Genomic DNA, 14,643 nt, shown 5'->3' with positions numbered 1-14,643 from the left:
TTGCATCTGGAGTCTTCTGACAACAAAATGATTATGATTTAAAAAATAAAATTAATATGGCATCACTACTTACTCGATGAATTATGCCGGCTGAATGAAGGTGTTTAATACCACAGAGCATCTGGTAAAGAAGATAGGACATTCTCTCATGGTCTAACTCCATATGAATAACCTGACATAAGTTAGCATCCATTAATTCCATAACCAAATACCTGAGGGGAAAAAAGACCAGCCACGTACATATGAAAATCACCCCAATATGGCTATTAAAACAGAATTTTTATGAAACAGTAGTAATTTACTACCTAGTTAATATACTGGCTAAAGTAAAACGGTGACTTGTTTTCTATGAGCATTTTTAAGGTATCTTGAAAAGAAGCAAATGTTTAATGGAACTTTGTAAACATCTTTAAAAATAAAACAATTTCTGTATCATAGTAAGTAGAACTTCAAACATCCAAATTCTCCTACATCTTAAATTTTTTGCTATTAAATCATTCTTACCAGTATAGAAGCCATGCTGTTATTTCACTCATCTTAAGAAAACTTGATCGCCGGGGATGTAAAAGGAATACAGTAAATAATATTGTAATAACTACACTACATAGGGTGCCAGGTAGGTACTAGATTAATTGGGGTCATTACTTTGTAAGGTATATAAATGTCTAATCACTATATTGTACCCCTGAAACTAATATAATATTGTATGTCATCTGTAATTGGGAAATTAATTAATTAAAAAAAATAAAAATAACTTCACCTCATTTTCCCCAGCAGCTTCTATTTTTATTCCCTTTGTAAGCAAAACTCCCCAAAGAGGTGTCTATATTCACCATTTCCAATTCTCTAATTTTTTCTTAATTCTACTTTGATCAGGTTTTTGCCCTCATTACTCTGCTAAAACTGTCCTCAAGACCCCCAGTGACTTCCATTTTGCTAACTCCTGGTGGATGGTGCCCTTCTCCTCTCCCCAACTTCTTATTTTTGGAGTGCTAGCACTCAGTCCTTTACCTACTTGTCTCTGTCACAGTCTTGGTGATCTCCTCTGGTCTCTGGTCTCAAGGTTTTAAATACCATCTATAGACCATCAACTACGAATTCAAACCTTCAACCCAGACCTCTCTTCAGGCTCATTTATCTAACTTCCCACTTCACAGTTGCACTTGGGTGTACAACAGACATCTTGAAATCATGTCCAAAAATGAACTCCTGATTCTACCCTACTCCAATATGCTCTTCCTGTAGCCTTCCTCATTTCAGTTGAGAGCACTTTCATCTTCTGCTGATCAGGCCAAAATTCCAGGCATCATCCTCAACTCCTCTGGCTGTCACACCACACATCCTCTTTAAGAGCTAACACTATGGTTCTACCTTCAGGACAGTTTCAGCATCCAATCTCATCCCTTTACCCTTATTATTACCCTTCTGGTCTAAATGAAGCCACCATGATTTCTCACCTGAATTGGTATAATCACTTCCCAACTGGTCTTCTGTGTCCCCATACCTTATGGATTCTGAACCCAGAAACCAAAGGTATTCTTTTAAAATGAAAGTTAAGTGAGCTCACTCCTCTGCTGAAAGTCTTACCAAATTGCCTTAGAATAAAAAGAAATCCTTACAATAGCCTAGAGGCCCAACAGTGTCTGTCCTGTCCCTTCTCTTCCTCTTTCCTCTGCTCCCTGAGCTCCAGCAACACTGACCTCATGCATGCTCCTATTTCTGCTCCTTTGCACTGCCTGTTCCTTCCATCGCAATGCAGTCTTCCCTCAAATATCTGCAGGACTAACCTCCTTCATGGCTTTCTTCAAATGTCACCAATCCAGTGAGATCTCTCCCCAACCCAACCACCTTATTTAAAACCGCAACCTGGCTCTTAAGCCCCAGCACGCCAGATCCCCTTATCCAGCTCCACGTCTTCCACAGCACATCCTAATGAATGACATAAATGCCTTATTTTTTATGTTGATTCTCTTTTTTTCCCTGGCTTTCCTGCAAACTCTAGGAAGCAATTCTTAAGTAATAAAAGGGATTTTTGGTTTTTTGGTCACTAAAGTATGCTGAGTCCAAGAGAGGGCTGAGCACAGAGATGGCAATCAAATATTTGTTGAATGAATGACTATACCAATAAATTTAGGATAAAGTTGGCCATTATATCTCAATATAATAAATTAATATTTCACTTCATTGTAAGATAATTCTCTTTCAGATTTTAGAAACACACAATATTTAGTGAATTAACCATTTCCAATAATTGTAAAAATCTAAACCCTATAATCCTGACTTTCGGGGAACTAGAGAAAAATTTTTATATTTCAGTAAAGCAAATCAGTGGCATTAATGGTCACTTCTGCTCTGGAGAATTATTTCCAGTCATTTCTTATCTGTTATGGAGATGATAACCATCTAGGTACAAATAGTTAAATATTATTATCCATTTCCTTAACATTTCTCTTCCACAGAGAAAAGTGGCTAAGATATTAAAAATGTATTGTTGTCCTAATTAAAAAAAAGCAGTCACTTTCTTTTCTAAATATTCAGTCTTTGATGCATTACTGAATAAAAATGATACTTACACATCTTGAAATTCTTCTAGAGTTTTTTGTGGTGTAAACACATTTAACAAACTAATTATCTGAAAAGAGAAAATTATTTAGATCTCAGCATTTCAGATGACTCTAAAAATCAAGTTTAACGTTAACATCAAAAATGGGAGGAAAACCACAGTAGAACTCAGTATTTATTATTATTACTTTTATCAAAAACATTTTATTACATGGTATTTGAAAAAAAATAATTAGGATTCTCACCTTGGAAATAAGATATAGTTTTAATTAAATTATTTTTGTGTGTCACTAGTAATTTATTATTAAAGAAGTCTAATACTTAATGTCTTTCTAACTCTGAACATAAAGAAGTACAAATTATGAGCAGAAAAATACTAAATAAAGCAATATGTTAACTCTGAAAACTTAAATACTATGTGCAAATTTCTAAAAAGCTTTTAAATATGAAGGCTAAGTTGCATTTTTGGTATGATAAAGATAAAATGACTCATAGCATTATATATTTACTTAAAGAGGGTTCTAGAATAGACCCCACTTTAGCTTTGATCCTGACAGTCTAATGCTGCTTGAGCATCAAACACATATCCTCAATCATTTCAAATGACCAAAGGAAAGAGAAATTATTCAGTATATAAAATTGGGGTGGCTGGTTAGCCAACAACAAAATAAAACTGGATCTACATTTTGCTCTTTATTTACACCAAGATAAACTCAGAATAGAACAAAGATTTAAATCTAAAACATGAAACCATAAAATATTCAAATATAGACAAACATATAATCCTGGTATAGGAAAGTCTTCTCTAAGCATGATAGGAAACCAAGGAGATTTGATTTCATTAATCCCAAACCAAAATCAATCTAAATAAGGTCAAATGGAAAAGATGTGAGGATTGATAGCTTTAATGTACAAAGATCTTCTATGAATGCATACGGAAGAAATCAACAGCTCAAGAGAAAAATAGACAAAGGCCATGGAATACAAATTCTCAAGAAATAAAAATAAATGGCCAAAAGAGATAAGGAAAGAAATTCAACCTCGCAAATAAAAACATTTCATTTGTCATCTGTCAGACCAGTAAAGTAAAATGAAAGATCAATAGTTCAGGTGGTAAGAACAGGGGGATTCCAAGATGGTGAAGAATTAAGTGGAAATTACACTGACCTTCTCTTAAGACCAAATTAGAATTACAACTAAAATATAGAAAAATCATCCTGAATAACCAACTGAAGACTAGCTGGAGAGAACCTTTATAACCAAGGACATAAAGAGGAGGCGACATGGAGACTGGCAGAAAGTGGTTCCCACAGGCAGCAGCTGAAATTCAAAAGGGATATCTCAGCTGTGGGGGGGTTCCCCCTGAGAAGTCTGGGGTGTAGACCTCAAGCTTGGCTCCTCAGCCCAGTCTAACAGAACCAGGAAAGGGGCCCATATGATATCTGGCTATGAGAAACACTAGGGGTTCTGTCTGCCAGGAAGAGACAGCTAGAAACATAGGCACCCTTTTAAAGGGCCAACACACAAAATTTCATTTGCAGCCACTCACACTGGGTTCCGGCAGAAGGAGGGCAGAGTGAACTAGAGCTGCATGGGGAGAGTCTAGGGTTGGTGGCTCTGGGGAGAGAGCTGAAAGGGCAGCCACCAGGATCTCTGTGCTGAGTCATTCCTCCATGCTGCAGAAGCCATCTTCTTAGGCAGAGCTTTCCCATCAATGCAGTTTTAGCCTTGGGGGGAAACAATTGCTTCACCCCGTGGAAAACCTCTCACCCCACCCTGTGGAGTTTAAGCCCTGATGAACACTGCAGTCTGAGGCTCATTAAGTGACTAACACTACCAGTCAGCCTGTAGGCAGTGGTGGATCTCTGGGTGCCTTGAGTCTTTGCCTGACCTGCTCCAGCACTGGGCTAGTAAAAGCAGACCTTGGTGTGCAGCTTGGTTCTTTCCACAAGCACCCAGCACTGGTAGAGAGAGCCACAAGCTGTGGATTGCTTATGGCTCCAAACAGAGTACTCAGGGCCAATAACAAACAGTGTCTGACACTGACCTATACCAGAGACCCTTCAAAGAGGCCCAAAACCAACAAGCTGAGTGGACAGCTACAGAAAACAACAGAACAGGATCCGATAAGCTTCACAATTAGTATATCCACATTAGCAGGCTCCAAACCCTGCTGAGCAAATTCTGCTTCATGTGATAAGGACCTGCACAGTAGCCTGCATACTGTGTTGGGGGTTAAGTCTCACTATCAGCCAACCTGAGGCTGGAGCCCATGCACTAACAGGCCAATAGCAATGAAGACTCAATTACAAGAGGAGAGCCCACACAACACATACAAGGGACATATTAGAGCACCCAGGTCTGGTGGTCAGGGAGACTGCTTCACAGGGTCCCACAGGTCACCTACTACATAAGACATACCAAGACTAAGAGTCATCGAAGATCTACTTAAAAATAGAAACAAATCCACACAGATAGCCAAAATGGGGAGACAAATAAACAAGCCCCAAATGAAAGAATGAGAGAGTTCTCCAGAAGAAGAGCTAAATAAAATGGAGATAAACAATTTAACAGACCTAAGAGTTCACAGTAATGATGATAAGAATGAAAAAAGACATAGAAACTATGAAAAAGAACCAGTCAGAAATGAAGAATGACATAACACAAATAAACAATACACTGGAAGAATAAACAGCAGATTGGAGGAAGCCAAGGATCATATCAGTGAATTAGAAGACAGGGTAGAAAAAAAAATCACTCAATCAGAGAACCAAAAAGAAAAAACATTTAACAAACAGGAGGACAACCCTGGCTGGTTTGACTCAGCAGTTAGAGCATCAGCCCATGAACCAGAGAGTCCCAGATTCAGTTCCTGCTAAGGGCATGTACCTTGGTTGTAGTTTATCCCCGGCCCCAGTTGGGTCATGTGGGTGGCAGCCAGTTTATGTGTCTGTCTCACACCAATGTTGCTCTCTCTTTCTTCTTCCCTCTCTCCCTCCCACTCTATCTGAAGATAAATGCAAAAATGTCCTCGGGTGAAGATAAAAACAAAAACAAAAACCAGGAAGACAATACAAATTAAAACAACTATGAGGTATCATCTCATACCTGCCAGAATGACTACCATCAACAAATAATCAAACAACAAGTGTTGGCGAGGGTGTAGAGAAAAGGGGACTCTAGTACACTGCTGGTGGGAATGCAGACTGGTGCAACCTCTATGGAAAATAATATGGTGTTTCCTCAAAAAATTAAAAACTTATCTGCCATTTGACCCAGTGATCCCACTTCTAGGAATATATCCTAAGAAGCCTGAAACACCAATCAGAAAAAATATATGTACCCCTATGTTAATAGCAGCACTATTTACAATTGCTAAGATCTGGAAACAGCCCAAGTGTCCATCAATAGATGACTGGATAAAAAAGCTGTTGTACATTTCACAATGAAACACTATGCAACTGTAAGAAAGAGAGACCTCTTATCCTTTGAGGTGACATGGAGGGACCTGGAGAGCATTATGCTAAGTGAAATAAGCCAATCAGAAAAAGACAAATACCACATGATCTCACTTATTGTGGAATATAATGAACAAAATAGACCCAGAGACACAGAAAGGAATACGGTTGAAACCTCAGAGGAGGGGAATGGGGGGAATGGATAAACCAAAGAACTTATATACATGTATCCATAACCAGTGGACATAGACAACAATGCTGGGGGATTTTGGGGGGGTGGAATGAAAGGGAGGGTGTCTGGGGGGAAAAAGGAGAAACATCTGTAACAAAAATAAATTAATAAAAACCAGAAAAACAAAACCAACAAATAGGACAGTTTATGAGAGCTGTGAGACAATATGAAACGTAACAATATAGGCATCATAGTAATACCAGAACAAGAAGAAAGTGAGCAAGGGATACAGAATCTGTTTGAAGGAATAATGGCAGAAAACTTCCCTATCCTGGTAAAGGAAAAAAGGCACACAGGTTCAGGAAGCACAGAGTGTCCCAAGCAAGAAGAACCCAAAGAGGCCCACACCAAGACACATCATAACTAAAATGCCAAAAATTAAAGACAAAGGGGGAATCTTAAAGACAGCAAGAGAAAAGCAACAGGTTACCTACAAAGAAACCCCCATAAATCTGTCAGCTGATTTCAACAGAAACACTATAGGCCAGAAAGGAATGGTATGAAGTATTCAAGGTAATGAAAAGCAAGGATACCATGGACAGTTTGGCTCAGTGGTTGAGCATTGGCCTATGGACCACAGAATCCCGGGTTCGGTTCCTGCTAGGGGCATGTACCACCAAAAAAAAAAAAAAAAAATAGGTGAAATAAAGAACTTCCCAGAAGAAAAAGAAAAACACAAGGCTAAAGAGGTTATTACCACCAAACCAGCATTACAAGAAATGTTAAAGGAACTGTTGTAATAATAATAAGAAATATATATATGTAAAGAGAAGCACAGGCATAAAGAATACAAATAGCAATAAATAAGTACTTATCAATAATAACCTTAAATGTAAATGGCTTAAATGGTCCAATCAAAAGACAGGGTAGCTGAATGGATAAGACAATATAACCCATAATATGCTGTCTACAAGAGACACACCTCACAACAAAAGACTCACAGAGGATGAACATGAAGGGATGGAAAAAAATTTTTCATGAAAATGAAAACAAAACAAAAGCAGGGATAGCAATACTTGTATCTGACAAACTAGACTTTAAAGCAAAGGCCATAACAAGAGATAAAGAAGGTCACTACATAATACTAAAAGGATTGCTCCAACAAGAGGACATAACTCTGCTAAACATATATGCACCCAACATAGGAACACATAAATATATAAAAATACTCTTGAATAACGTTAAGGGAAGATTGACAGCAATACAGTAATAGAACTCTCCACTGACTTCACTGAAGATCTTCCAGACAAAAACTCAGTAAGGAACAATGACCCTAAATGATACACTAGATCAGATGGCTTTAATTGACATTCACAGAATATTTGATCCCCAAACTGCAGAACATACCTTCTTCTAAAGTGCACATGGGACATTCTCAAAGACAGACACATGTTAGAACACAAAATAAATCTCTACAAGTTCAAGGAGACTGAAATCATATCAAGCATCTTCTCAGATCACAATGGCATGAAACTAGAAGTCAACTACAATAAAAAAAAATAAAAAACATTCAAACACATGGAGGCTAAATAGTATGTTGTTATTAAACAATGATCAGTAAAGAGGCCCACACCAAGACACATCATACTGATCTTACGAAAGATCAGTAAAACCAAGAGCTGGTTCTTTGGAAAGATAAACAAGACTGATGAACCTCTAGCCAGACTCATCAAGAAACAAAGAGAAAGGACCCAAATAAAAAAAAATCAGAAACAAAAGAGGTGAACTAACAACTGAAACCACAGCAATACAAAAGATGAAAATATTACAAACAACTATATGCAACAAATTGCACAATCTGGGTGAAATGGATAAATTCCTGGAAATATACAATCTTCCAAAACTCAATCATAAGAATAAGAAAACCTGAATACACCAATAACAACTAATGAAGTTCAAGCAGTAATAAAGAAAAACTCCCAGCAAAGAAAAGTTCTGGATGGGATGGGATGGCTTCACAGGTAAGTTTTACCAAACACTCAAGGAAGACCTAAGACCTATCCTCCTCAAACTATTCCAAAAAATTCAAGAGGAAGAAAGACTTCCAAGCTCTTTATATAAAGTCAACATTAGCCTAATTCCAAAACCAGATAAAGACATTACAAAGAAAGAAAATATCCCTGCCCAGCTGATGTGGCTCAGTGAACTGAGTGTCGTCCCATGAACTGAGAGGAGCACATGCCTGGGTTGTAGGCTCAATCCCCAGTAGGGAGCATGCAGGAGGAGGTCAATCAATGTTTCTCTTTCATAACAAATCAATGTTTCTGTATTTCACTCCCTAAAAATCAATAAAAACATATTTTAAAAAATAATAATAATAAAAAAGAAAATATCAGACTGACAAACTTCAGAGGAGGGGCGCGGGAGGGGAGGGATGAAATAAATCAAATAACTTATATGCATGTATGTGTAGCCAATGGACACAGACAACAATGCTTGTGGGGTGGGGGTGGGAGGTGGAATAGGTAGGAGGGTGTCTGGGGGAGAAAAAGGAGTAACATCTGTAATAAAAATAAATTAATTAATTAAAATAAGTAAAAAATACCCCCTGCAGAAGAGAAAAATATCCCTGATGAACATAGACACCAAAATCCTTAACAAAATATTAGCAAACCAGATCCAGCAATATATTAAAAAGATTATTCACCATGACCAAATGGGATTTATCCCAGGGATGCAAGGCTGGTACAATATTCACAAATCAAAATATGTGATACATCAAATAAACAAAATGAAAGATAAAAATCATATAATCATATCAACAGATGCAGAGAAACCATTTGACAAAATCCAGCACCCATTTGCAATAAAAATTCTCAGCAAAGCAGGGGTAGAGGAATCACAATGCAACATAATAAAGGCCATATATGACAAACCTACAGTCAACATCATACCCAGTGGGCAAAACTAAAAGTGTTTATTTGAGAACAGAAACTAGACAGGGATGTCAGTTTTCACCACTCTTATTCAAAATAGTACTGGAAGTCTTAGCCACAGCAATCAGACAAGAAGAAAAAGTAAAAGGCATCCACATGGGAAAGAAGGAAGTGAAACTGTCACTATTTGCAGATGACACATTGTACATAGAAAACCCTAAAGACTCCACCAAAAGCCCTGGCCAGTTTGGCTCAGCAGTTAGAATGTTGGCCTGCGGTCCAGAGAGACCCGGGTTCGGTTCCCACTAAGGGCACGTACCTCGGTTGCAGTTTGTCCCTGGCCCTGGTTGGGTCATGCGGGAGGCAGCCATTCAATGTGTCCCTTTCATGTCGATGTTTCTCTCTCTTCCTCTCTCTCTCTCCTAATCTATCTGAACAAAAAAATGGAAAAATGTCCTCAGATGATAAAAATAAAAAAGACTCCACCAAATTACTAGATTTAATAAATGAATTCGGCAAAGTAGCAGGATGTAAAATAAACATCCAAATATTGATGGCCTTTTTATACACCAATAATGAACTCTCAGAAAGAGAAACTAAAAAAAAAAAAAAAAAAAAAAAAAAAAAATCTTATTTACCATTGCAACACAAAAATTAAGATACCCAGGAATAAACTTAACCAAGGAGGTAAAAGACCTGTATTCAGAAAACTACAAGACATTGAAAAATTAAATAGAGAAAGATACAAACAAGTGGAAGCATATACCATGTTCATAGACTGGAAGAATTAATATCATTAAAATGTCCCTACTACTCAAAGTAATTGACAGAGTCAATGCAATCCCTATTAAAATACCAATAGCATGTTTCACAGATCAAGAACAAATAATCCAAAAATATTTATGCAACCAAAAAAGACCCCAAATAGCCACAGCAATCTTGAGAAAGAACAAAGTTGGAGGGATCACAATACCGGATATCAAAGTATACTATGAAAGCCATTGTAATCAAAATAGCCTGGTACTCGCACCAGAACAGGCATATAGATTAATGAACAGAACAGAGAACCCAGAAATCAACCCAAGCCATTACACTCACTTAATATTTGACAAAGGAGGGAAGAACATACAAGGAGTAGAGACAGTCTCTTCAATAAATTGTGTTGGGAAAATCGAATAGGTAGAACCAAAAAAAAAAAAAAAAAAGAAAAGAAAGAAAAGAAACTAGACCACCAATTTACACCATACCCAAGAATAAACTCAAAATGGATAAAAAGGAGCCCTGGCCGGTTTGGCTCAGCGGTTGGAGCGTCGGCCTGCGGTCCGGAGAGACCCGGGTTCAGTTCCCGCTAAGGGCACGTACTTCGGTTGCAGTTTGTCCCCGGGTCTGGTTGGTAGTGCGGGTGGCAGCCACTCGATGTGTCCCTCCATGTCCATGTTTCTCTCTCTCTCTCCCTCCCACTCTATCTGTACAAAAAAAAAAGGATAAAAAGGAGTTAAATGTAAATCGTGAAACCATAAAAATCCTAGAAGAAACCACAGTCAGCAAAATCTCAGACATTTCATGTAGCAGAATTTTCACCAATACATTGCCTAGGACAAGAGAAACAAAGGAATATATAAACAAATGGGACTACATCAAACTGAAAAGCACAGCAAAAGAAACCATCCTCAAAATGAAAAGGGTACTCACTGTATAGGAGAACATACAGGGTTAATTAACATTCCTTTCCCTGCTGAGTGACCTAAATTGTTATGGACCATAATGCCTCTTGTTGACTTTAATTGCCCCGATGTTGAGAAAAATGTTATTAATAAAGTATAACCATTTAAATAGTTATTTTTATCACCAGGTTACCCTAGGTCTGGACTCATTGTGACCCACATGATGATCGCATCACTGACAACATCAAGTATACTCAGGAAACACAGACATAACTTACATTTTTATGATTGACACACTTTAGGAGCACGAGTTCACGATAAGCTCTCTTTGCATGAGTTTGATTTTGAAAAGGACGGCTTAGTTTCTTGACTGCAACATTTATCCCAAGAACTGTATCAAAAGCAGCACTAAAATTAGGAAATATAATAAACAATATAATAAGCAATCCATTAAAATGATTTCAGAAAATACAGCAATTTATAATATACAGTCAAAGTATGATTGTTTTAAATGAGTAATAAAAAGGAAAAATCTTTCTGCTTGTTTCCACTTGAGGTACTTCTACACATGAAGAGCCAGGTGAGCTGGCTGAGGGTGCAGAGTAGATTGACTCCTCTACAGAAGCACAGATATGGCAGCTACAGTTAGGATGGGGTTTGGCAATCCCTGGCATGTTGACTTCTCATTATATTAGTTGATATCATTATATTCAGAACCAAATAATTTAATATAGAGCATATAACACCAGTCAAGAAATGAAATCTTCAGTTTAAATATGCCAGTAAGTTGGGAAAAAAAGCCAATGGTTATAACAGAAAGAATTATATTTTGGAGTATCACAGTGGAGGAATGGTTGAGCTCATGAAAGAATATAATAAATGTAAGCTTTGGTTGAGTGTGTTTTTCCAGATGAAAGAATCTAAAAAGAAAAGAGAAGCCCAAATCTCAGCTCATGGTAAATCCCTTAGATACAAAATCCCTAACATATGCAATTGCTATATATAAAATTCTACTAGAAACACCACCTCATACTTGTATAGTAAAAATAGAATCTTCTAGAGCCTGTGTTTCCAGCATCTCAAGTTCCCAGTTGAAGTTTATGGTTCATTATCCTCCAGAAAATAGAAAAAAACTGAGTAGCCTGATTGCCCATTTTGAACTAATTTCAAACAAGTACTATTTGTGTTACTGTCTGTTGGCTATGCATCAGGGGCTAACAGCTGCTAAAGACCACCTGAAAACCCAAGTGCTATTTAAAATACAGTTTCTATTTCTTTATCCTATTCTGTTTATAACATGGCTTATACTTACCTCTATGAATAATGCTTTTTGCCAAACAACCCTAACTTAATTCAACTTGTTCTTATTTTTTGTTATATATTTTCATTATTGAAAGTATTACAGATGTCCCTCCATTCCCCCCCATTGACAACCCCCTCTTCACTGTTGCCCTCTACCCCCTGCCTTCACTGCATTGTTGTCTATGTCCACTGATTATGCCTATATGCATATAAGTTCTTTGGTTTATCTCTTCCTGCCCTCAGTCTGTTTTTACATTGAAAGTTGTCCACTGCAACATTTGGTTAAGAATGGTTAGAAACCTCATATCATTTTGGAATTATTTTTTCCTCTAATTCAGTTCACATAATGTGTACATGTTTACACATATGTCAATTCACATGCCCATATGTAAATGTAACATTCCTATAAATTATAAAATGTTAAAGAGAAATCTATTTTTGAAACAAATCATTAACTAACGTATTTATACACACATGTATCTGTACCTATATATACTTCTCAGTCTCGGAATATGAAAAACAGACACATCTATTTTTTACCTCAACAGTTTTTGTCCAAAATCAGTCAAACGAACCAATTCTGAGCATCTCAGCAGACACACACTTTCCCACTCCTGGTTCCCACTCCAGGAGTAACTCCTTTCCTGGTGTTACTTCTTGCGATTACTTATCAACTCCAAAGAATATACTTTTATCACTATTTCATCATTATTAATTTTAGAAATTATCTATTCATTCCCTATTATAAAAACTGAGAATTAAGTCACTTACTAGACACTTCAACTCCTCTGTTTTTTGCTCTCATGTTATTTTTAACTTTATCTTGGTTGACTGTGTAACTTTAAATAACATGTCCAAACTTCTGTTCCATCAACTTCCAAAGGACCCTCTTGTCTCCCCAGTATGTAAAATGAAACTATTATATCCATGACCTTTTTCTTCCAGCTCTCTACTCCTTCCCTCCAAACTTCTGCCTTACACAGTCAAGCCTGATAACACATCTATCCAATCTCTATAACTAAGTTTTCTGTATCTCTTACTTAGAATGTGACTAAAAATTGAAAGTCAAGACACAAAGTGTATGCATGGAAATATTACTGGTTGCAGAACTGGGATTACATTTCATTTTCTAAAGATCACATGGCTTGCTGCCATTAATAAAAGAGTGAGATTGTTTCCAGCATCAAGGTCAAATGGATTCTCTTTTCTTATATTCCATCAAATGCTCAAACATCATATCCTTTTTAATTTATTTTATAGTAGGCCCATGAATTTTCTACCTTTTCCACTGTAAGTTTCTAATACAAGTTTGTTTTTTATTATTAAGCAAAGAGAAATAGCTCAGTGACTGGAGTGTCAGCACGAGGACCAGTGTTGTGGGTTTAATTTTGGTCAGGGGCATGTGCCGGGGTTTGGTCCCTGGCCCTGGTCCGGGTCCTGTGGAAGGCAACCAGTTGATGTGTCTCTCTCACATTGATGTTTCTTTCTCCCTTCCACTCTATCTGAAGATAAATGGAACAATATCATTGGGTAAGGATTTTTTAAACAAGAGGGAAGAGAAATATACCTATTTAAGTCCATCACCAGTACTTCCTACATTCTTACATTATCTATTGTTTGGAATCTATTCCATTCTTTCTGAAAACATTTTCTTGGCATTTCTTTCAAGATCTGCTGCATAGCTAACACCCTGGGACTTTTCACTGGCCTCCACTGTTTCTTGTGTTACACATTATTGTATTCTCTTTCTTGGAGTACATTCTCAAGAAATTTCCTCAGAGAAAGTGTAGGGAGATAAATAATCTTCCTCTGCCCTCACCCTTGATAGTTTGTCTTCTAAATCCAAAATCAATTTTCTCTCTGAACTCCCGATTTCCAACATTGAGTGCTGTTGGAGACAAAGCTTATTCCTCAACTCAATAACTTATCACAAAGAGCATGCTTTGTCAGCATTCCCAAAGTGCCCCACAACTCGTACTAATCACTGTCCCTCCTATCCCCCTAACTGCTTCTGACTTTACGACAATCACTTCCTTGCTTTTACCAGCTGAACATGCATCTTTAAGCCCCATCCCTCAGTTTATTTTTGCCTGGATTTTGAATTCATCTGTGTCTGACTTCTTTCACTTAACATGATATTTGTAAGATTCATCCACTGTTGCTTTGCATAACTATAATTCATTTTGTGTCATTGCTATAATATTCCTTTGCATGACTATATGACATAATGTTGTTTTCAGTTTTCAAGCAATTACAAAAAACACAGTCAAACATTCTCATACATGGCCTCGGGTCCCCTATGCATGAATTTCCGATGAGTAGATAAGTTAACAGTGGGACTGTATATATTTTATTTTAGTAGATAACACCAAATTATTTTCTAAAGTGGTTTGTTCTGTCAATTTCTAGGTGTTTTATCTATCCATCCATCCATCCATCCATCCATCCATCCATCCATCCATCCATCCATCCATCATATTGCCTGTGTCCTGCAATGGAGCTAAACATACTCATTAATTTAACAAAAGGGAGATGGGGGCTAATCTAAT

General features: G+C 37.2%; 1 protein-coding gene across 15 annotated transcripts in view; it reads right to left on the bottom strand.

Moving 5' to 3' along the window:
- MAPK9 (mitogen-activated protein kinase 9) overlaps positions 1–14,643 on the bottom strand; it is a 72,900-nt gene that overhangs the window by 28,364 nt on the left and 29,893 nt on the right. For 5 of the 15 annotated variants that reach the window (XR_004956392.1, XM_036239615.1, XM_036239614.1 and 2 more), the window contains exons 3-7: positions 11,071–11,200; positions 2,574–2,632; positions 1,903–1,929; positions 505–546; positions 74–212 (exon numbers count right to left, since the gene is read on the bottom strand). Coding sequence is in view for 14 of the 15 variants with exons in the window: in XM_036239615.1 (XP_036095508.1) it covers positions 74–212; positions 505–546; positions 1,903–1,929; positions 2,574–2,632; positions 11,071–11,200 (397 nt within the window). In the remaining variant the exon portion in view is untranslated. The other 10 variants (XM_036239617.1, XM_036239619.1, XM_036239616.1 and 7 more) reach the window with 9 other exon arrangements.

This window comes from Molossus molossus, unplaced genomic scaffold, assembly GCF_014108415.1.
Source record: "Molossus molossus isolate mMolMol1 unplaced genomic scaffold, mMolMol1.p scaffold_m16_p_4, whole genome shotgun sequence".
Classification (NCBI taxonomy): Eukaryota; Metazoa; Chordata; class Mammalia; order Chiroptera; family Molossidae; genus Molossus; species Molossus molossus.
This window is presented reverse-complemented; position numbering and strand designations above follow the sequence as displayed.